Genomic DNA, 24,709 nt, shown 5'->3' on the forward strand with positions numbered 1-24,709 from the left:
GAGGGGACACGACAAAACAAAGAATCAACTGTTTAAAACATACTCCCAGAAATGCCAATTAGCAATACTAATTTCATCCATCCTTTTTGGACAATTTGCAGTACTTGAGGCTATATGACCACAATGATCCCTTCCATCACTGTCCACATATGAATCTTATTTCCATTTCTGCAAAGTTACAGAATGAAGTTTGAATTAGTGTTTATATCAAACTGAAGTTTTAGAAGTGTCCAGTGCACTTCCACCCATCTCTCCATGGAACTGCTTAGCTCTGTATGTGGGTATAGTCTGTCTTTTTCCAGTCTCCACAGAGGAAGAATAGATGGGTTCTGAAAACAGAACATTACTTCATCATCGTGTCTTCTGTGCAGTCCCACATGGGACTGCCTGAAGGCAGGCCTGCCGCTGAAGAACATTCCAAGAGCTTCCTCAATCTTCTAGAGCATTGAGTTCCCCCTCCCCTCGGAGAGAATTGTTAAATGAGCTATTTCCCGCCCATTTGGTCACGTGACGAGGGGAGGGGGAGGCACCTCTCTCTCTCAGTCCTTTTTTTGCCACCGTGAGGAAAGGACGTATTCCAGAGCTACAGCTTCTTACCTCAGTTTTAAAATCTATTTTCAAGACCTGTTTTTTCTTCAGAGCTCTTTTTTCCTTAGGGCCTTGGAGTTCCCATGGTCCTTTTCAAGAAATGCCAGGCTTGTGGAATGAAAATGGCTACCACAGACGATCACCGCAAATGCCTCCTGTGCCTGGGAGAAGGCCACAATACTACCTCCTGTGAGATTTGCGGTACGTTAACTCCTAGAACTAAACAGGAGAGAGCGCTAAGGCTCAAAGCGGCACTTTGGGAACAAGCGTTGTCAGTGGGCCCCAGCACTCCCTCACCCTCGAGTCTCCTTAAGGATGCTTCTAGAAGCCCCATTAAATCCCACAAGCTGAAGCAAGTCTCGGCAGGGAAAGGTCGAAAACGATCTGCTTCAGCCCAACCGCCTACCACAGCATCCGTCGTCGGAGCTGTCAACAGCCACAGTCGCTCAAAGGATCGATGTCGAAATCGCCTCGACGTCAACGGGACGTATAAACTCACCTCCGGCCTCATCAACGTCAAGACGCTCCCGGTCGATTCGACGTCAAAGTCCAGCCTCTTGACGTCGACACTCCTCGACATCGAGCTCAGACAATCTCCATCGACGTCAACCAAGTTCCGCAGTGTTACCTTCCCAGGAAGAACCTGATGTCATCAGCCTTCATTCATCACGGAGATCCTCCAGATCATGCTCTTCGGGCAGCAAGAGGCAAGACGTTCCTACATGGGGCTACCCACCTGATTGGGAGCACATTCCCCCATGGTTTTTACCACCTTGGTACCATACTCCTAAGACTTTGCAGAGTCGTCGTAGTCTCAGCCGGGTCACAGATCATCGTGAAGATCGGTCCAGATCAAGGTCCGCCACACGTCCAAGATCCCCAGAGGGACAGGGGGACGTCTTACAGTCAGAGGAACAAGCCTCTGACAATGACTCTGATGCAGAATCAGGACATACATTGCTCCCATCCCCTGATGAGGCAGTGGGAGATCCTACTCCAATTTCACCTACGGAGGACTTAAAGGTCTACTCAGAGCAGCTCCTTCGTATGGTTAAGACCCTTAAGATAGATTTTGTCTCCCCCAAACCATTGGAAGAGGATCCAGTTTTGGGAATATTATACGCTTCTGACTCAGGGCCAGTTGCTATTCCCTTAGTGAAGGGCATTAGAGAGATTACCCGTAATAACTGGGCACGACCATCTTCAATTACGGGTTCTGCTCGAAAGGTAGAAAACCTCTACAAGATCACTGAGGATGATGCCTTCTTTTTATACAACCACCCTCAGCCCAATTCAATGGTGGCTGAAGTTATTCCATCTAAACAGACAGGGGGCCCAAAATCCTCTCCTTTAGATAAGGAGGGTAGAAAACTAGACATTTTAGGAAGAAAGATTTATACTTCTGGGGCCCTGACCCTAAGAATAGCTCATTTTAAAGCTATTATGGCCAGATATCAAGTTACGTTATGGGATCAATTAACCCCGTTTTTGACTGAGTTGGCTGATGATAAGAGTAATCAGGCCAAACAGATACAAGCAGAGGGCGCTAGATTAGCCAGGCAGGAGCTCAATGCCTCTAGACACTCTGCAGATGCAGCAAGCAAAGTAATAGCTTCAGCCATAGTCCTCCGCAGGCACTCGTGGCTGCGTACTTCTGCCCTTCCACTAGACACGAGATCATGCATCGAGGATTTACCTTTCGAAGGTAAATTCCTCTTTAGCGAACAAACGGACAAGTTTCTAGAGAAGGTGCAGAAAACAAAATTTACTGCTAAATCACTGGGGCTATCATCACAACAACAGCAACCTTCTAAACCAAGGTATTTTCCTAGGCACTTCCAGTACCCTAATAAGGGTAGAGGCTACCATTTTCCAACCTCGGCCTCTCACCCGTCCCGAGGTGCTTTTCAACAGCCATACCCTCCCAAGCGTCAGCAGCCCAGGCAACGGGGCATGCAGTCCCGTTTCCCTAGGGAAACCTACTCCCGGTCGAGAAATTCACAATGAGTTCAAATATAGCCCACCTGTGTCCTTCGAGGTTCCCACCTCCCATAGACAAGATGAAGCCTTAGCCACGGAGATTCAAACGCTATTGTCAAAAGGTGCTCTAGAGGTCGTCCCTGGTGATGAGGGGGACTGCGGTTTTTATTCTAATTACTTCCTAATTAAGAAAAAGGGAGGTGGGCTTAGATCCATCTTAGATCTGAGAGAACTGAACAGTTATTTACATGTTCGTAGGTTCCGTATGCTGTCACTGGAGGAGGTTTACCACGCCATAGCTCCTAGGTCATGGTTCGCTGTCCTTGATCTCCAAGATGCATATTTCCATATCGCTATCCATGAGGACTGTAGGAAATATCTTAGGTTCAAATTCAGAGAAACTACTTACCAGTACTGTGTATTGCCATTGGGTTTGGCGACGGCACCCAGAATTTTTACAAAATGTTTCTCTGCAGTAGTAGCTTATCTCAGACTCCACGGATGTGCGGTCTATGCTTACTTAGATGACTGGTTGTTAGTATCTGATTCCCGTGAACTGTTACTAACCCAAATTCAGTTCACAGTCCAAACTCTCCAGGGGTTGGGTATTGTGATTAATTTCACAAAATCTAAACTCACATCTGCTCAGTCCATGCTGTTTATAGGGGCAAGGATAGACTCCGTGGCTCATAGAGCATTCTTACCTACTGAAAGAATCAGGGCTATCCAGTCCCTGATCAAAGGTTTCCTGCGCAAGAGGCGCCAAAGGGCCTTGCACATACAGAGGCTTCTAGGCCTTATGGCTTCCACCACAACCATGGTCACTTATGCCAGATTATGCATGAGGCCATTACAAAATTGGTTTTTAAGAAATTTTACCTCGGAGTTAGACTCCCAATGGAGGTTCTTTTCCATCCCAAGACCGATCCTTAGCTCACTGGATTGGTGGATGGCGGACTGCAATCTTTTGCAGGGGTTCCCTCTAGTGCCCATGCTACCGGACATACAGATGTTTACAGATGCCTCCTTAGAGGGATGGGGTGCACATTGTGGTTCTAGACAAATGAGTGGTCAATGGTCCCATCAAGAGGCTAGGTTTCATATCAATAGACTTGAACTTAGAGCGGTGAGATACACCCTTCTCTCTCTTGCAGATTCATCAACTGGAAAGACTATCCAGATAGCTACAGACAATACTGTCGCGATGTTCTACATCAACAAGCAGGGTGGTACCAGCTCCCTTTCACTATGCAGAGAGGCCTCAATCATTTGGGAAACAATGATTCCACAAGGTTCCCACCTTATAGCTGTACAAGTCCCAGGCTGTCAAAACACCCTGGCGGACATACTGAGCAGAAGGGCACTCTTGGCCCACGAATGGTCCATTCTCTTCAGGTACCTAGACCCTATTTTCCAGGCATGGGGATGGCCAGAAATAGATCTCTTTGCATCAACCGCAAACACCAGGTGTCCACTGTTCTGTGTGAGGTCGCAAAGATGGGGGAGTTGTCTAGGGGACGCCTTTCTCCTAAGATGGGCCGGCACCCTTTTTTATGCCTTCCCACCTCTTCCCCTATTACCGAGGGTGCGGTCGAAACTGGTCCACGACAGGAGCAGATGCATACTAATAGCGCTATGATGGCCTCGGCGGCCATGGTTTCCATTGTTACTAACCCTAGCCCAGAACAGAAGGTACCCCCTTCCACGGGTACCAGATTTGCTTCAGATAGGTCACAATCGTCACCCAGACTGCCACACCCTGGATCTACACGCATGGTTCATTTCCACGTGAATAGATGTTCTGATCGAGTAGCTGAAATACTCCTAGCTTCCCGAAAGCCCTCCACATGGAGATCCTATAAGGCCAAATGGCACAGGTTTACTGTTTGGGCGCAAGATCGTAAGGTATGCCCAGACTCTTGTCCTTTAATGGAGATACTCGAGTACCTTCTGACGTTATTAGACGAAAGTCTCTCCCCGTCATCTATTAAAGTGCACTTTGCAGCCATATCGGCGTTTCATTTGGGGATCGATTCAAAGCCAATATTCTCCAATGCATTATCGAAATGCTTCTTGAAGGGGTTGTACAATAAATTCCCTAACATAAAGCCTCCCCTCCCTCAGTGGAATCTCAAAGTGGTACTAGCTCAGCTTATACGGGCTCCCTTTGAACCATTAGCTAGTTGTTCATTAGCTTTGTTGTCACGTAAGGTGGCCTTTCTAGTGGCTATTACTACGGCTCGCAGAGTCGGAGAGTTACAAGCTCTTCGAACAGATTCCCCGTTTTTAAAATTCCATCCTGATAAGGTGATCCTAAGGCCAAGTTTAGAGTTCTGGCCAAAAATACTTACCACCTTTCACACCTCACAAGATATAGTCCTCCCTATTTTCTTCCCCAATCCAGTCTTGGCATTAGACGCAGAACTACACACTTTGGATTTAAGGAGAGCTTTATTGTTTTACTTAAAACGCACATCGCTGTTCAGAAGCACTGTTCAGTTATTTGTCTGTTTTGCTGGTCCCAAGAAGGGGCAAGCTGCCTCTGCGCAATCCATCTCCAGATGGGTCACCTCAGCCATTCGCAACAGCTACAATTCAGCAGGTTTGACTTGCCCTTTTCCAGTCCGGGCTCATTCCACACGAGCGCAGGCCAGTTCGGCTGCTTTCTCTGTGTCTGTCAACATTACAGACATCTGTAAGGCAGCTACATGGTCATCACCGTTAATGTTCATAAAACATTATTCCATTGATGTTGATTCTCAGGCTGATGCTTCTGTGGGTACGGCAGTGTTACAATAGTTACTCAAATAAATGGTTTCGCCCACACCCGCCTCCGAGTCATGTGTAGCTTGCTAAACTCCCATGTGGGACTGCACAGAAGATACGATGATGAAAACATGGTTGCACTTACCTGTAACTGATGTTCATCGAGTGTCTTCTGTGCTAGCACACATCCCTCCCTCCTTCCCCGCTGTGGACGATTCATCTACTTCTCCACAGAGGCAGGATAGGACTGAGAGAGAGAGGTGCCTCCCCCTCCCCTCGTCACGTGACCAAATGGGCGGGAAATGGCTCATTTCACAATTCTCTCTGAGGGGAGGGGGGACTCAATGCTCTAGAAGATTGAGGAAGCTCTTGGAATGTTCTTCCGCAGCAGGCCTGCCTTCAGGCAGTCCCATGTGTGCCAGCACAGAAGACACTCAATGAACATCAGAAAACCATGTTTTCTCTGTTTCCATACCAAAAGGACATCCACTGATCCTCAACCAGATGAATCAACACACAGGACTACAAATGCTGGATCACCACAACCCCTAAGGAGGGGCTGTGGCTCAGTGGAAGAACCTCTGCTTTGACTAAAGGTCCCAGGTTCGATACCTGGCATCTGAGAGCCAACATGCTGTAGTGGTTAAGAGCAGCAGACTCTAACCTGAACTGGGTTCGATTTCCCACTCCTCCACATAAAGCCTGCTGGGTGACCTTGGGCCAGTCACAGTTCTCTCAGAACTCTCACAGTCCCACCTACCTCACAGAGTGTCTGCTGTTATAGGGAGAGGAAGGGAAGGTGATCTTAAGCCGCTTTGAAACTCCTTAAAGTAGTGAAAAGTGGGGTAAAAAACCTACTCTTCTTAATCTCCTTAAAAGGACAAGTAATTAGGTGATGCGAAAGGCCTCTGCCTGAGGCCCTGGAGAACCACTGGCAGTCTAAGCAGACAGACACTACTGATTCTGCGAGACTGATGGTCAGATAAGGCCGCTTCATGTATTCATGTGTCTGTTTATTTGCATCTTATGTGACCAGGTCAAATGCCTTATTTTATTTCATTTTTTAACTGTGGTGGTTCCTTCACGTTTGTGATGTGGTGCTTTCCTTTGCTATACATGTGTCTAATTCTATGCAGAAACAGAAGCAAAACTTTGTGGTCTGTATCTTCAGTAATTCACATATGGTACTTCGCTGGTTTCCATGCTTCAAAACTACTGGGTACCATGCGTTGTAAGCATGAATATGGGAACAAGCGAAATTGCAAAGCCCAGCATTGTAGTGCTATGAAACAGCCCTGGGCAACACAAATGTTCCAAAGACAAGGTGAAAGAAAGTGAGCAAACAAAGGAATATGCCTCCAACAAGAAATACCTGAAGTTTTTTCCTAAAACTCTCCCCAGTAGTTCTAGCACAATACAAAGCAGCAGACACTGGAACATGTCAATACTTGCCTTTTAGAGAACAGATCACTGTTTCAGCACAAATTATATTTATGTGTTCATTCTGAGCACAAGCAGTCATCTGTTTGCCACGTTACTGTATAGTATTCAGAAAGAATACGATCTGAATGGCATCAGTTCTTTATACAAGCCACTGCATTTCCATTAGACAGTCATTCCACAGAGTTCTTATACCTTGTGGCCCTGTGATAAGCTTATGATACAGACTTCCCCACTCAGTGGACTGGCTCACAACATTGTTCTCCCTTCTTCCACTTTATTCTCACAACTCACCACCCTGTGAGCTGGTTAGGATGGAAGTGTGTGATTGACTCAATGTCACCCAGAAATCTTACATGGGAGAATTTAAACTTTGATAGCAGTCTGACACTAACCACTATACCATATTGAAAGTAGTCTACATTATACTAACCACAGTCAAACAAACCAATTTCTCTTTTACCTATGGCAAGGCCCTCAAAGCTTTCAAAATCTAATACAATTCTGAACGTGGTAGTGTTTACACAGATTTATCACGTGCCAGGTACCACTGCCAAGATGTAGTAGACTATTGGAACATATGGAAAACTGAAAAAGATTTGTACTCCCACGCTTTGAGGCAATCTCCTCTCTGTTTAGGACAAATCTGCCATACAATGTAGGTGAATGTCACCATTCATGGAGCAATTTTCAAAATACTTCCAATTAGCTACGGTATATATGTTTTGTTTTTCAGACTGAAATTTTTGTGCTCTGCATTCAGTCTTAGTTTCAAAATGCTTGCCTAAATCAAGGTAGAAATTACTATTAGCACAGCTCTCTCAAGGGAAGTTATCTGCAGCTCCCATTAGGTTCCCTCCAGAATACAAATTCAACCTCAGCAAAATTAAGCAGGCAAAGCAATCCTTTCCTTTGGGATACATTGCAGCAAGTCTTAGAATGACAAAAAGCTTTACTTATGAAGCGATAACATTTTGGGGAAGTGATCACAGTTCTCCACAATTATGTAGTTAATGGTGGGATAATGCTGATAAATTACCTTGTAGTTGGCACGGACAGGTTAAGCTAAACAAAGTTCTCCATGTAAATGAAACAAAAGTTTCATAAGTAACCTTTATTTTGCTTCAGTTCCAGAGACATCAAAGCTCCTTTGTTCTGGACAGAAATCCCTGTTGGATTAGTTTGTCACTTAAGTCAGCAATATATAGCCCCAGACTGAATTCTGTTTAGGACCTATTGCTGTTCTTTCCATTTCACCACCCTTTACCCAGTCTGAATGTTGAGAGACTCTGCAAGCCAGACTTGCAGAATCATCCACAAAGGTTATGAATCATGACGGCAAATTAAATTTTTTACTAATGTGGTACGTTATGGGAGAAAGAACTGTGAATGTTTTGAAGCCATGATAGCTAGATAGAGCCTCTATGATCAGAGGGAATATCTCTAAACAACAGATAGTAGGGAAAATTGGGAGGAGGAACATTATTGCCTTCATGCCTTGTTTATTAGCTTTAAAAATCTGTTTCAGGAAGACTACTCCTACTTCCTTAAGTACGTGTAGACAGGCAAGCGGAAACAAATTTCTAAGTTATCCATGATACTCAAAGTAATTTTTAAAAGCATAAGTAGTTCTTTATTAGAATGAAATACCCATTTAACACAAACACGCTGTTGACACTATCGCTTCAGCCATGACTAAACAGATAAATTTATGGAGTGTTTTTAAATGCAAAGGAGAACCATAGGGAGTGGCAAAATAGATCTTGTACTTATTACTGTAGGTGCCTTATTGGACCCAAGAACTAACAAGTCATCACAGGATCTAGAAGATGCCATCCAGTGAAGTACCAGGATCACCCTGGTCCATATAGGTGACCCTGTATCCCTAACTATATGCCCTCCAAAACCCATCCAGTTCTTGAAGTTATATTTATGATTCTACAGATGACATATTTGCTTCCCATTTCACGTAACTAGACCATAGCCTTCAGATAAGTGTTCTCTTAAGACTCCTGCAAGAGTGCAGAGAACACACTGAACTGAAATCTGCCTCTAAGCAAATACAGTTTGAAGGCTACAGACTAAAGTTTTGAGATTTCATGAAGACTATGTAACTGCAACCCATAATGTTTTCAGTCATTACAGCAGCCTATTAAGCTTGTTCAGGAAATGCATGCACTTCATAATAGGAAACTGGATTTCAATCAGTTGTCTTATAGTCTGTTTTTGTCCTTGGTGATTAAGTTCAGTTTCAAATCAACTCACACTTTGCACTGCTCCACAAAGTAAGTGGCAGCTGGAAGCCTGAAGGCGACTGTTCTGGACATTATTGGGGTGGGATGGGGTGGAGGGCTTAAAGGAAGACATCATGCAAACCCTGCTAAGGAGACTAAATGCAAGAAGGAATGTCAGTCACGCTATGACTCTGCAACAGTAAAGTTTGGTATAGCTGGCAAGCACTAACACAGCTGCCACAGCCATCTTATCAGTAAGCTCCACCCATACAGTCCACCATGTGGAGGTTACAAAAGCAGGCTGAGTAAGATGAAGCTCTGAGGCAACTAGACCGTAAGCTCAAGGCTTTATTATGTTTAGGATTATGTTGTTTTAAATCCCCTTAGGGTCCTCTGCACTTGTCAAGATCCTTTCTTAATGGCCCCTCCTTCACACTTGTCTCTCTCTCCCTCTAACCAACCACTCACATTCATAAAGAATCGCTATGAGTTTATGATAATGTGTTGGTAATGTATAAACTCCAAGTCCTTAGAGATCTCTTCTTCAGATATTCTTACAATATCAGATGTACTTCTGAGGTAAATTTAGTCCCCATTTCAATAAATATTTAACTGGGCGTACAAAAGACAAATCACGTTTTATTCAACAGCAAAAAAATAGGTTTTCAACACAGTACGTATTAAGTGTGGAAAGTTTCTGCTTAAATGGGAAAAGTGACTCAACTGCGACCCAGCAGTTACAACCTCTTCCCAAAGGGATTTCATACTTTGTAACTGGGCCAATTATAATAAACACTAAGGCTAGATTTTTCTAGCCCTTTTCCCAGAATGTTTATCTCAGATTAGGAGGTTTACTGGACCTGGCTGGTTACCAAAACGGATCTTTTTCAAAGGCGTAGGTATTCCCTTTTCCTTCCTAAACCTTTCCAAATACTACCTTAAATACCAAACAAAAAACCTGGCTGAACTGATGCTCTTATCCAGAGCTGCAAATCCCTGTCTGAGGGAAGACTTTTTTCCATCCCCCCTTAAAACTGAGGCTTGTTCACACATATACATCCCAACTAGTGGAGTTCTGTGGGCTCTGATTGTCTGACAGTTACTTGGATTTGCCTGAGGCTATAACCACAAGGATTGGTTCAGAGCCCTAGAGAGGCAGGATTTGGGGGGATGACTGCCACATAGCAGAATTGCAAAACAAGTGTTAATCACTTCCGAAGATCTTATTCAGGAGACCCTTCTAATATTACTCATGGCAAGAAGATAAAGATCATATTTAGTGATCTAAGTGGAGGTGGAAAGTGCCATCCAGACACAGCCAATTTATGGTGACCTCGTAGGGTTTTTAAGGCAAGAGACATTCAGAGGTGCCTGGTAGTTTACCATTGCCTGCTTCTGTGTTGTGACCCTGGACTTTCTTGGTGGTCTCTCCTATGAATACTAACCAAGACCAGCCCTGCTTAGTTTCCAAGATCTTATGAAATCAGGCTAACCTGGACTACCCAGGTCAGGGCAGTGATGTTAAGAGCAGAGGGAAAAAATAATAATTCCTTTGTATCAGCCTCAGTGAACACAGGGTTTGAATCACATTTTTAGATATTTGCCTTTTCCCAGAGCTTTCTTCCACCATTTTAAGAAGGGTGAGCACTTGACCTTCTTCTAAGCCTAGGTGCAGCTGTTTGAAAGATATCCCAGAATTCTCTTTTGCACAGCTTTCTACACTCCAAATAACCTTCTGTGATGACAGAAGAACCTTGAAACGCCCTCTACTTTTAACATGTAGTTCAGGACAAAGCTATAGGTGCCCCCTTGAATGCGACAGAATGGACTACAGATGAACAGCTTTAGTAAGCAGTGTTGTGTATGATGTGTCCAACAGTTCTATTTCAGGGAATGCCATAATAAACAATAATGAGTTGTTCAGAAGATCATACTGTGGTGCCTGAAATATTCATGGAGCTTCCTGCCAGATGTTTGGCTGGATGATACACACTTGAAGTGGCATTAGAAGTTCGGAGATTGTAGTGAGTCATGATCAGCACAAACTAGTATTAGTAAAGATGACACCACAGCAGGTGTGTTAGTGGCCATAATAGAAGCTAGCTAGCTTGCTTAACAAGGGCTTAAAATTATATCCAGCATCTACTTTATCCAGACTTAACTTTCTGAAGGTGCCCTTTTCCCTCTGCGTCGCATAAAACCTCAGCATGCTTTCTGCTACTGTCACCAAAGAAATGTTAAAATGAGGGAGGAATACATTTATTCTAAATATCTAGCAACAAACAAGAAATGCTGTGAATTAAGGCCTTGTGCTCATATGCTAATTTCTCCAATAGGTACTCAAACACTTTTTAATTTGGAAAGCTAGAGAAAGATTTTTTCTCAGAAGAAACAAGTACAGTTTTCCAAGCATGCTGTCTGAACTAGGTATTTACCTGGTTCACAAACCCTTAGCAGACTTACTAGATTACATAAAAAGCAAGACATCACCACAGGCACACTTGGTGTTAAGACACCTAGAACCTTTAGTATGCCACTGCAGCCATCACTTGCATCCATTCAAATACAAAACACCTTCAAAGAGAAGCATATGTCTTGGATTACACAGAAGATTTCTGCAGACATAAGGGGGCGGCATTTTTGCCAAATTGTTCCATTTCCTCCAGGAGGAGCATTTCAGGAGATATTTTGGGTTGGAACAGGAGAGGGAAACCCTGCAGAACTCCATGGGATCCAACATATCATCACTTTCTTCCCTAGAAAGACCTTTTACAGTTTGGAATACAACAACAAGTAAACAGTTGTCCAAACAAAACCAGTGAACAGTTATCCAAACCAAATCCTAAGGCAAACCCTATCAGACCCTAAGACAAAGCCTGGAACTACAGGAAAGAAGGAACTACAGGAGGCAAGTAGCCCTCTGTCTCCAAAACACAGGAAAGCTATGGTTCCTCTTTAGCACCAACCCAAGTGAATGCTGTTTCATGGAACACACTTAGACAAGAAATAGTTTTATAGATGAATAATCTGTTACATGCCACTGAAAAGAACAGTCTCAATTGCAGGTGCTGCATTAACTATGAACATTTCAGGGATGTTTCAGTTATTTATCAACAGGGATAATGAGACCAGTTTGGAGCCAAGGAAGAAGTACTGCACTGGAATGTAAGGCTGCAAAATAAGGCTGAGCTAGCATTCAGTGTAGATTTCTTCCCCCCTCTTCAGCCCCACCAAAGTGATGCGTCTAGAAACAGTGTTTTATATCTTCCCCAAACAAATGGCAGCACATGGAAGGAAATACTTTTGGGGTAAAAACCTGTAAAATAAACTGGGGAGTGGCCAAACTCATGTGCTGCCTCCATCTACTTTGCCACACAAAGTTTAATGGGAGCCAACCAGGATTGATACAACCAAATTCTGGGTTCTGTTTCTTGGTCACACTAGCAAGTATCTCCAAAGGACAGAACCAGGAACCAACTCCTACAAACCCTAGATATCTAAGCTGTCATATTTGGTATGAAGTACTGTGACTGTTACTAAACATGAACATGCCCAGTGTCCTCCCTTTATTTTCTACATGAGTGTTATCACACTCACAAAATTTGTATAAATTACCTAACCCAAATATAGTTATTACTGCCCAGAACTCAGACTCATCATTTCATTTACAAGCATGCATCAGAAAGCTGGAAATCTTAAATTCTTTTGACCCACTTCTTATGACAACAAGCAAGAGCCTTTAAAGTTATCAAGCAATTTTTAAAATATGTATTATTTGGTGATGAAGAACCTATCTGTGAAGTTGGGTACCCAAAGTTTGGGTGAGAGAAAAAAATACCTTGAGAAATAAATTAGACAAAATATATGTATTTATTACAAAGTGCACTGAAACTAAACTTTTAAAACATTGGCACAATCTGCCTTGGAAGTGGCAAATATCTGAAATAAGAAGTCCTGAATCTATATAACCTGATACATTTCGATATTTCTAGGTTAAAAGCCTTGGACCAATAAAACAGGACCAATAATCAATATATCTAGGTTGATAACCTTGAACCACATTAAAACAGAACCAAACACGTTTTGGCCTCAAAGGCCTTCCTCAGTGGTCAATTTTTTGTATATACATGCACACTATGACATATGAACATGTGTAAGTGCCAAGGCAGGTTGATTATAAGGCCAGAAAATGAATAAAATATAATTATTCAATAATTTATATATGAAAAATAAAAATTAAAAGTTTTTATGTTTATCTTGGAATTAATTACTCACATTCCAAATATCCTGTGTGGCAAAAAATTGGGGTGTATGTGGATTATCTTAACCTTCTAAGCCCACACATCCAAGGAATGCAGGTTTAATAGTTCTTTCTATTAAAATGTTATGTAACAAAACTACTCAAATGGAACCTATCTGTGAAAACAGTTATTCTTACTTGTCCCTCAACCAGGTAAAAAGAGCTTTACTTACATGAGACCAGTCCTTCCACCCCTGGAGTACTGAAGATGACCAATGGAAAAAATAACCCATGACTGAACAAGGTAAGCAGTGAAGTCGTGGTGCACTTTGTCGCTACCATTCCATGGCACATCTTTTAGTCACCAGAAGTCTAATCTTTTCCACCCTCCAATGTTTTGGTTGGTTGGAGTTCGTTACCTACAACAAGAGGAAAAAAGGTTTAGGTATTGTCAAAGACTGGGAAGGAAATTAAGATATTTGAAGGGTTCCCAAATAAATAAGCTCTTGCCTCCCATAGGGTACTGGGTGGTGGTGGTGGGGGGGGACAGAACAAGTTGGGAGAGATTTTGTGAAAGAGTCAGGAAGCTCATAAGAGGAAATGGAAGGACTTTGTTCTTGCTTGAACTAATTTTCAGGTATACTGCACATAAAGCATAACACATCAATTTGTGTTACCTTTGTTTTTAAAGAAAAAAAGCCTGGTAGACTGCCTCGTCTGGAGATTTCATTCAAGAGACTTCAGGTAAACCAGTTTTGCTAGACAAATGCTTCTGGTTACTTTGTTTTTTTAACTTGCACAGAAGTGACGGTCAGAATAGACGAGACAGCTAGGACAAATAAATCAAAATCCTTCATAAGCCATGTGGAGTGAGAGAGACCACAAATCCACTAAAGAAAGAAGTCTGCCTAAAAGGAACTGCTTACTATGAGAGGAAACAAGGCAGAAAAAACCCCAAGCTGTGGCATTAACACATCATCCCTGTGAATTACAAAAGAGCATAGCTACTTAAATTAAGGGATGTGACCTCATTCCTTCCTGTGGACTATTGGTTTCAGCCAGTAGTGTGTTAGGTATGTTCAGAATCTAAGCCAAAGGCAAAACCTGCCCTCTGGCAAAGGGTTTCAAGGATATGACAGTGCATCAGCTACAGCCACACACAAATCATCACAGCACAGAGTTACAAGGGCCTCTTAATATCTCTCAACCACCAGCTTCTAATCAGTAGACAAATTTCCTGTTAGCTACGTGGATCTGCATTTATAAAATATATAAATGGAACAAGTATAATTGTCAACCATTAGAAGAGACTTAAAGAACTTTGAGATTGGTCTTGATGGAAATCATCATGGATAATTTGGCTGATTTACCTTGATCAAATGCTTCAAAGGAAATTGACTTGGATGTGGAATAATGTGATTGACTACGCAGTACATTAGTTTTTAAAGAATTGCTTAAAAGTTCAGTGCTGGTAATATCTCATGTTCTACATATTAACACGCAATCAATCATTAATTTGCTAGAGATATAGAACTCAAAATAGAGATCTTCCTCTCTCCCTGCTTATGTTCACTTAAATAAATTCTGGAAATTGATATCTGAGAATGAAAGATGGGCTGCTGTGAGAAGGAACAGGGGTGGTGGAAGAGGCAGGATAGATTAGAAAACCATCCCACTTTCCACACTGTATCATCACAATGCAGTGCTGCTGAGTCCCAAGCATAGAATAGCTACCTGCAGCACTCAGTCCTGAACTTCAGCGATTATCACAACACCCCTGACAGCTGTGATTTGGGAAGAGTGAACAGGAAGCTCATTATCTAGACCTGAAGTGTACATTGCCACCAACTATGCTGTACAAAATAGTTGGGATAAACTATTGGGTTATAAATGAGGGCCTCATAGCAAATAACCTTCAACCCTAATTACACCATCAATTCTAACTTTCTGAAAAAGCTGTTAAGGATTCACAGCTTACAGTTCTAGTTGGTATTGAAATTTAAAGCCCTATAAAGTTTGAGACCAATGTACCTGAAGGACCACCTACTTACTTATGAACCTCCCTGACCACTATGGTCATTCTCTGAGAGTCTGTTTCAGGTGTGTCTTCATTTTAAGATTAGGCTGGTGGCAACCTAGTCACAGTACCCAAACTCTGGAACTCTACCTCAAGGAGACTCATCTATCCCCTTCTGTTGTCATCTTCCGCCAGTGGATGAAGACTTGTTTGGTGTTCCCATAGTAATCCTTCCTGCCCAACGCTTTAATTGTTGTTTATATGTTTTTGTATGCACTTTTGCGTTCATTTTAATGATGTGCTTCTGTTGGGGTAAAGTGGTGGCTCAGAGGTTAAGTTGCTGAGCTGCAGACCGGAAGGTCTGTAGTTCAGTAGTTCAAGACCCAAGTGCTGCATGATGGAGTGAGCTCCCATCTCTAGCCCCAGCTCCTGCCAACCTAGCAGTTCAAAAGCAAGAAATTGCAAGTAGATAAATAGGTACCGCTTCGGTGGGAAGCAAACAGCATTCTGTGTGCCTTGGCGTTTACTCATGCCGGTCACATGACCATGGAAATGTTTTCAGACAGCACTGGCTCTTCAGCTTGGAAACGGAGATGAGCACCGCCCCCTAGAGTCGGATTCAACTAGCTTTCGAGCAAGGGAAACCTTTACCTTTATCCTCTGTTGGTTTTAATGGTTTTAAGGTGATTTTACTGTGTAGGTTTATAATTTGGTAGCCACCTTTGTGGCCCTTATGAGGACAGAGCTTTTGTAAAATAAATAAAAGTTATCCGCACTAGGGCTCTATTAGCTTCCAGGTAATCGCAGCCCTTATCCTCACAGCTAAGGCTTGAGGTAATAAACTGTGGCTCAGTAGAAGAGTACCTGTTTTGATTCAAAAGGATCAAACACTGGCATCTCTAAAGGATCTCAAGACGGGCAGACAGCATGACCTCTTCCTGCAAGGGACCCTGGACAGCTACTGCCAGTCAAAGCATTAGCTAGGCCAATGGTCTGCCTTAATAATCATTCAAACTCACACATCCACCCAGGACTGGCAGGATACATTTGTCCTTCCTCCCCATATCACCCCCAAGGACAATACAAGTTATTAGTGCCTGAACAGTCACATTCCATGACTCCCACAATACAGTGAGCACACTAGTTCCTCATACCGTTCTGCCCCCCCTTTAATTTCCATTGATTTATTATACTCAGTAAGGACAGAGCATGTTTTTAAATGAAAATAGTAAGCTAAAATTATCCAATCTGTAACAGATCACAAAAGGCATTTTCCAATTATTCGCTTCCACGTGCTGCCATTCCTCAATCTCTTCCTATTCTCAGGTCTTCTCAAAGCACACAAGGCAACTCCCTTCGTAACTGCCTTCTACAGGAAACTTCTTCCAGGGATATCTCCTTTGTACTCTTAGCTCATAGCAATTTAACTTGCAACTCTGTTCCAAGTACAACTCTGACCCTTTCAAAGAGACACACTTTCAGAATGCAATATATATTTGCCTGAACAAGGATGATGGCTATTGTGTTGACCAGCAATAGCACAGCATTTTGTCCAATGCATAACTTAGTAGTTAAGTGGAACCAAGCGACCTGCTACATCAACTGGCAGTACTTTCCCAGTTACGTCCCAGAAAGTATTGTCTTCATCAATTCCTGCTCTGAAATGGAAACTCAACTGTTGTCATTGGTGGTTTTCATCCACTTGTGCCAGAAGCTTCTCTAAGAACAACTGTATTGACCTGGCTGTGAAATGTTAACCCACACTGTAAACATCTTTCACAGGCCAAGGAAAAAGGGAAAAAACCTTCCTTTTCACACTGACTTAATCATTTGCTGATCTCTGCAGCTCACATGGGCAGAACTCCCAGATTCTAAGTCAAAGAGCACTTCCCCAAGCCATTCAAGGACACAAGAAAGACACAGCATGAAGTAGACATGTTCTGGTGCTTTAAGGACACAAGGCAAAGCAGGCAATCCTGTCAACCAAGTCTGTGTGTTCTCTCATTTGTTGCCAGGGAAAACAATCTGCAGAGGCTACTTATCTACTTTTCAGTATGAAATGGATGGACTTTATTTTACTCATCAGAATGTTTTAGATGGGTATTTATAACCTAATGTGCCGTGTGCAGTGTCATCTAGCAGAAACTACTTTGAAGAGCAAAGCATCCTGAATAAAAATAGACCTACCATCACTCAGCGCAGGTAGACTGAGGTCCTACTGTTACAGTGTTTACATTAAAGCATACCTATGGGTTCCTCATGCATGCAAAAGATTCCTTCTTGCCATAGCCAACAAAATTTAAGATGCAAGCAAAAACCATGCAGGATGGTGTTATAGATCAACCGGTAATTTTCAGTGTGTACACAGAAAGGACACATGTGGAGCTCTGCAAGACCAAGGCTATAGCAGGCAACTGTTCTATGGAATCCTTGCATTTCCCAGAAGCTTATCAGAGTTCCTCAAGAAGTTCAGTGAAGTCCACAACTCCATAAAAGTCAGCTTGCCCAATCCTTGCTAATCTTTGCCTGCTGCATACAGTCAAAGGAAAATTTTAAGGTATGTTCTAGGGCAAGGGTGTCAAACATATGGCCCATGGGCTGGAACTGGCCCATGCAGGGCTTTTATCCGGCCTCCAATCAACTGGTGAGAGGGAAGGAAAGCAGGAGGCTACTTGGAGGAGTGAGCAAGTGCATGAAGTGAGGTGTGGTTGAAGCTGCCAAGAAATAGAAAGTAAATGGCTAGCAGGCGGGGGTAGGAAGCTGAGGTAGAAAAGGGGGGATGGCAGTGAAGATGGAGAAAGGAGGCATGGTGTTTTCCCCTCCCACCTCCTCCGACCACAGCTCAATGAGGACTGGTGAAGCCACTATGTGGGGGGGTGGGGGTGGAGCTGAGTTGCTAGCACTGCCGCACCAACTGGCTTCATATTTTTTCAAATGGCAACCATAGGGGGGTGGGTGAGAGTGAGTGTGCAGAATGGCGATTTGCTGATGAAGGGATGGGGCTGACAAGGGAGGAGAAGGAGGGTTGGTGCATAGATTGGGAGACAACTGGGCTGTCTTCTGCATGCTGCTCTGAGGGGAAAGATGTCCCGGTTTTGGAAGGAAGTGGAGGAGCAACAGGAAAAAGGGGCGCTGATGTCATCATCATGTGTCTGAACAGCTGCAGAGACAGGAGGCAGAGTAAGTGTTGGGGTGGGTGGGGGATGCAACCTCCCCTCTCCCCTCCACCTGTCCTCCACCCATGAAGGAAAAGGGGTTGCGGGAGGGCAAAAAGCACCCCCTAGCCTCTTCATCAGGCGTTCCCCTCAACCCTGTCACTTCTGTGGGAAATGCAGGAGGAATGAGAACTGAGCGTGGGAGGATCTGGGAGAGCCGGGTTCAGACCTCCTCCCCTCCCCCAAAGCCAGGACCCTATTGCCGGGATCACCCAGGGCTAGTCGCTCAGCCTGGCTCATCTCACAGGGCTGGTGGTGGTGGTGGTGAGGAGGGTGTGGTGGACGGGGGGAGTCCAGTGTGCTTCCTCAAGACCCTCAGAGGTAGGATGGAGGAAGAGAGGGAAGAAAGAGTGAGAGATAGATTGTAGCTGTGCTTGGCTGCTGAGGCTGGGCATTGGGAGGGGTGCTGAAAAACTAAAAGATTACTAAAATAATGAGGGCATTTCCTCCTCATGTAGAGGTCCATGACCACAAAACTTCCACTGACTTTTGGGCATTGGGCCTGTGCCAACCAGGTCAAAATATTTCAATTAAAAATGAGTTATGCTTAAAAATCATCACAAATCACCCAAATTTAAAAAATGAAATATTTTTCTATTCTCCAAGAGGATGGAGCCTTTAAAAAATTCCTTTATAAACCTACAGCAAAATATAGTGTTTTGTCATTTATTCAGCCATTCTGATCAGTATAACACGTATCTTAGAGCCACAGTTTTAGAACTTATGAAAAATTAAAGCAACTGGATTTCACAGGCTTTATCAAGAAATGAACTCAGTTTTAAGATTCTGTGGCTAACAGTACAGGCATCAGTTCTGGGCAGGTGCTTTCAATAAGTGGTAAAAGGTAAAGGTTCCCTTGCTCGAAAGCCAGTCGAGTCCGACTCTAGGGCTGCGGTGCTCATCTCCGTTTCAAAGCCGAAGAGCCAGCGCTGTCCAAAGACGTTTCCGTGGTCATGTGGCCGGCATGACTAAATACCAAGGCGCATGGAACGCTGTTACCTTCCCACTGAAGTGGTACCTATTTATCTACTTGCAATTTCTTGCTTTCGAACTGCTAGGTTGGCAGGAGCTGGAACTAGAGACAGGAGCTCACCCCGTCTTGTGGCACCCGGGTCTCGAACTGCTGAACTACTGACCTTCCACAACCTGCAGTTCAGCGTCTTAACCACTTGAGCCACCGCAGCTCAATAAGTGGACTGCCTCCTAAATCACACGGAGATTTCATGGAGAAATTTCACGGCGAAATCATGAACTATGCATACACAATTCACATCATTTAAAGGCATTATTTACAGATCTTACATGCATTACATCACAATCTGCCCTGCATGTGTTCAAGAATCTTTTGAACTAGGGACTTCCAGGTTCAGCATTTCTGATATTTAAATAAACTGGTTTCCAGAATGTGTTCTAAATACTTAATTTCCTAATAACATGCTTCATACACATGCATTACATATGAATAAACATGTAAATTAAGAGTGCTTTCATGTGTTCTTTAAAGTTTTCCTTTGTGATAACGGCAGAACAGGAATCTTAATTAGGGATGTGCACGTGCACACACAATCTGTATTTTTCGGGTTCGGGTATACTGAACCTGAAGACTACTGGTATTTCCCATTATTCCTGAAACCCAATTGCTGATTTTTTTTGCTCCTTGAACACTTTCTCCAGGCAGCAGTTCACATGCCGCTTGGAGAAGGTATTTAAAGGGACCGATCCCTTTGGGCACCTTCTCCAAGTGGTGAATGAATTCGCCACTTGGAGAGGGTGTTTGAAGGGACCAATCCCTCTGGGCACCTTCTCCAAGCAGTGAGTTTTCTCCTGCAGTCCGGTTTAAACCAGACTGCAGGAGAAGGGAGCCCCAGGAGCTGCTGTGCTGCCAGGAGCAATGTGCTCCCAGAGTGGCACAGAAGATCCTGCACTTGCTTTCTCCCGCAGACCAGTTTAAACCCGGTTGCTGGAGAAGCAAGCCCCAGGAGCCCGCGAGTGAATTCAAGGCATTTAAACAGAGCCCTTTAAATGTACTTCATTTAAAGGGCTCACTTTAAATGCACTTCAACTGCAGCTATCTGCGGCAGTGTTCCCTCTAAGCTGAGTTAGGGTGAGCTAGCTCACAGCTTTTTAGCCTCCGGCTCACACATTTTTGTCTTAGCTCAGGAAGGAGGGCTCCAGAGCAAACTAATTTATGCAGTAGCTAAATTGCTCGCTCATAACTTTAATGCCAGTAGCTCACAAAGTAGTTTTTTGCTCACAGGACTCCACAGCTTAGAGGGAGCATTGATCTGCGGCTATCTGGCACACAGATTTTGGCTGGGATGGTTCAAACCAAGCTGCACAAGAAGCCAGGCCCCAGCTGAGCCAGCAGAATCACCACTGATCCTCAGGGCTGTCTTCTGCAGTAGAAGTCCAACTTTAAAGAAACTTTAAAGGGATTGCAACAGAAGCCCGACAAACAGCTGAGAGGCGGACGCAATCTGCTACTGCCTCTCCCCTGTTTTCAGATCTACCAGTAATTCCTAAATATATCCAGGAATTTTTTCTGGTTTTCCTGAGAAAAACTGGATATATCTGGGAAGCCAAAATATACCTGAAAAATACAGATAAGGTATTTTTCAGGTATATTTTCAGTTAGGGTAGATCCGAATACACACATCTAAACCAGGGTCAACCCTGCTTAGCTTCCAAGTTCTGATAGGATCAGACTAGCCTAGGCTATCCAGTTGGGCAGCTGTGTACCTTAAATGAATAGATAGTTGAATTAATTAAGTTCATTGAATAGTCTGTTGGCTCAGATCTTTCACCACACAGATCTGCCCCCCACACACACACATAGAGTTGGCTCCAACCTCTTTGAGCATCCAAAAGACTATGCTGGAGACTGCAGGAACTGCATGGACAAAAAGCCCCGTGGGACTGAGCCTGCAGTGAGAAAGGAAGCTGAGAAAGACTGCTTGAAAAAGCTGGTTAGCTCCAGCCCACACTCTCCACTGCCCCTGCACCTGGTTGAGTGGCTTTCAGCCTGGATCCCTCCAATAGGAGACACACAAAAGAATCTGCATAGCCCTATCCGAGAGAGCAGAGGCGTGACCTAACCTGGATGACAAACCCCCCCCCCCACTGAAGTAGAACTAGGCTCAAAGTTGTCACTGGGGGAGCAACACTTCATTTGTCTGGCCCTCAGCTTTTTGAATAATCTGCCCCTCCCTCCCAATCTCACAAGTGAGCACTCCTGAGCACTAATTTAATGAAGTATTTCATGTGCAAGAAGCAGCAACAGCCAGCCCCATCACCAAATCTCCTGCTCACCCCACCACAGGGGCAGGGGGGGATTTCAGAACTTTAAGCATCTGCATCATGTTTTTAAGTGCTTATGGTAAGTTGCCTCGGCACCTGGTCTTCTTCCAGTAGTTTACAGAATTCTTTCCTAGCTCAGTTCGTACATGATTCACGTGGGCAGCACTCTGCAGCGAACTAATCTATAGACCACTCTAGCTCTGTTCAAAGCAGAGAGAGATCAGCTTCTTACAGAACTGCTATACTCTTTCTTCTTAATTTGGAAATATTGATTATTATTCTCAAATACATGAGACTATGCGTCTAGTAGCAGTAGCTGCTTAATCAAAATCTTCTCCATTACTCAATGCATTTCAGTTTCTTGGCAAGGACCAAATAGCCCTAGTAGATGCACAACTGTAAAATGAACACATTTCAGCAGCAATTTTCACTTACTGCAGGGACTAGCAGATGCCAATCTGTTTAATTTTTAATTGTATGTACTTGCTTTTTTCTTAGCAAAGTACAGAAGCGTTCATGGCTATCGAACTGCCCTGCCTGAAGTGACTCTGATTACATTTTGCTTGCCAGACAACAAGTCTGTTTATAGGCATGCTGCTATGAAGACTTCACAATTAACTAGAAGTTATACTTGTGTTTTTTAAAGATCTTGCAGATCAGCCCTAATGAAACTGAGTTACCTAAATGCACACATGGAGCCAATGTGATCTAGTGGTATGAGTATGACTAGGGCTGCAGAGACCTGGGTTCAGATCACCCTCTCAGTCAAGAAATTCACTGGGACACTTTGGACCAGCTGCTGCTTTTCAGTCTAATTTTCATCACAGGCTACATAAGGATAAAAGGGGGCTTATGAGAATAAAAGGGATATGTAAGCTAGCACGAGTTCCTTGGACAAAGGGTGGGATGAAAATTAATTACATTAAAAATTCTTGCACAAAAGGGTAAACCAATCTTCCACTCTGTTAGTACACTAATGGTGAAGACATTACTAACTAGCAAGGGTGGTTTTTATGGGTGTGCTAATCTTAATTTAGGAACAGCATCAACAATCAATTTTTGATACCTTAAGAAATTAGGGCAAGCTACTTAATATCTTTTTAAAAAGTGTAATGCACACTGGTGACAAGTTTGCCTTTTAAGGCCAGTTCACACACTGGAAAGTCCATATGTCCCCCATATGGCTTTTGTATGGGCATGTTCTGGGAACAACTTCTGGGTACAGATACAATTTGAAATGGGAACACAGCATATAAGAAGAGTTTTCAGCCTTCACTCCTTTTCCCAGCCTGCAATGGCCTCAAGAGCAGCTATTTGTGCTGTTGCAGAAACTTACATATCACCATCAGTACATGCAAGTTTCCCCAATGGGCAAACCAAAGCTTCCTGGGGCTATTCCTGATTGGGAAAGCAGTGTGTGTGGGGGGGTGGAGCCTTAAGCCCCTTCTACTTGTGCACCATCTGAATTGAGCCCATGTGCACCTGGGAGCTGTGTGCCCAGCATGGAATTCCAGGTGCAGATAACATGTAGTTTGGCTCCTAGAGGTTATCATTCCTTGTTGAGAGAAAGAGCTGTTCATCACTCCTTATTGCAAGTGAGAGTTGGGATGCCCTCCCTCCCATTTGTGTTCACTGTAGCTAAACTCATTCTTGCTTTGTTTCAAGCTTGCTTGCTGCTGCTTGGTCCATAGTATCACTGTATTCATTTTGAAATCTTCCACCTGCCAGCACCACAATTAAATTTCCCAGAGAACACTGTCTGTAAAGGACTTTTCCTTTATAAAATCTGCATAATGTGATCTCTTTAAGCAGGTGAGGGGTGAGTAACCCAGCATAAAACTGCTGAGTGCTTCATTCAGATGCAGATTGAAGGCCTCATTAGAGATGGGGTTTTACCTTTTGAACTTGGTCTCCTGCTGCTCTCTTCTGCCTCCCCCCCCCTTTATGGCTTATGCTCCTTTTTGCTAAAAAAAAAAAAAAGACAAAAAACCTCCCACACACACACTTGGCCATGTCACATGAAACTGATTCAACTCCTTACTAAAGGAGGAACCTCTGGGTAAGAATTTGGGGGGATTTCTGAGACGTATGGAAATTTTTGTATATGTGCAAATGACTCTACTGTTCAATTTAAAATGTGTTCTATTGAGGAAACTAATGCAAAGAATTGCAAGAGAGAAAGAGTAGGTAATTATGGGGCATGCAGTTGCAGTTAAATACCTTGCAAGGAATTATCAAAACTTTTAAAGAGTCTGGGATGAGACAGGAGTGAACAAGGGAAAACAGGAATGTCAGCCCTGTAGGTCTAAGGCAATTAAATAGAGCCCATCTTGTGTGACTTAAGATGAAACAGTAGTTCCACCCTAGTCTTTGAAATCAGCCCAGGTAGAATTTGCCTTTAAGCTGCTGCTACTTGATTATGCAGCTGTGGCTGAACACTTGACACTTGATTGCTCTCTACTACTCTGCTCCATTCAGCAGAATTGTATTACACCTGGAGAGAGGAAACTAGTGGTATTAATTTGAACATTTTCCCTTCAATATGCAACTTTTGCCAAGCAACATGAACAACATGCTTTTTGTAAACAATTTATGTTAAGCATACTAACAACTCCCCTCCGGCCAGTGTGGTGTAGAGGTTAAGAGAGGTGGACTCTAATCTGGAGAAGTGGGTTTGATTCTCCACTTCTCCACATGAAGCCTACTGGGTGGCCTTGAGCCAGTCAAAGTTCTCTCAGAACTCTCTCAGCCCCACCTACCTCACAAGGTGACTGTTGTCAGGAGAGGAAGGGAAAGGCAATTTCAAGCCACTTTGAGAAAATCAGGGTGTAAAAAGCCTACTCTTCCATCTTCCTTCAAATCTCATCTCAAAACCCTCTTTTTCTGAAGTTCTTAGTTTTAATCCCCTATCGAAGCTAGGCCTGTAGCTGTT

The 24,709-nt window shown here is 43.5% G+C and overlaps 1 protein-coding gene across 1 annotated transcript in view; it reads right to left on the reverse strand.

Moving 5' to 3' along the window:
• SUSD6 (sushi domain containing 6) overlaps window positions 1–24,709 on the reverse strand; it is a 94,417-nt gene that overhangs the window by 34,773 nt on the left and 34,935 nt on the right. The window contains exon 2 of the mRNA XM_015413291.1: window positions 13,482–13,667. Coding sequence (XP_015268777.1) covers window positions 13,482–13,602 — 121 coding nt within the window. The 5' untranslated portion in view covers window positions 13,603–13,667. The remainder of the gene's footprint in view (window positions 1–13,481; window positions 13,668–24,709) is intronic.

This window comes from Gekko japonicus, unplaced genomic scaffold (assembly GCF_001447785.1).
Source record: "Gekko japonicus isolate JY-2015 unplaced genomic scaffold, Gekko_japonicus_V1.1 scaffold32, whole genome shotgun sequence".
In the NCBI taxonomy this organism is placed as follows: Eukaryota; Metazoa; Chordata; class Lepidosauria; order Squamata; family Gekkonidae; genus Gekko; species Gekko japonicus.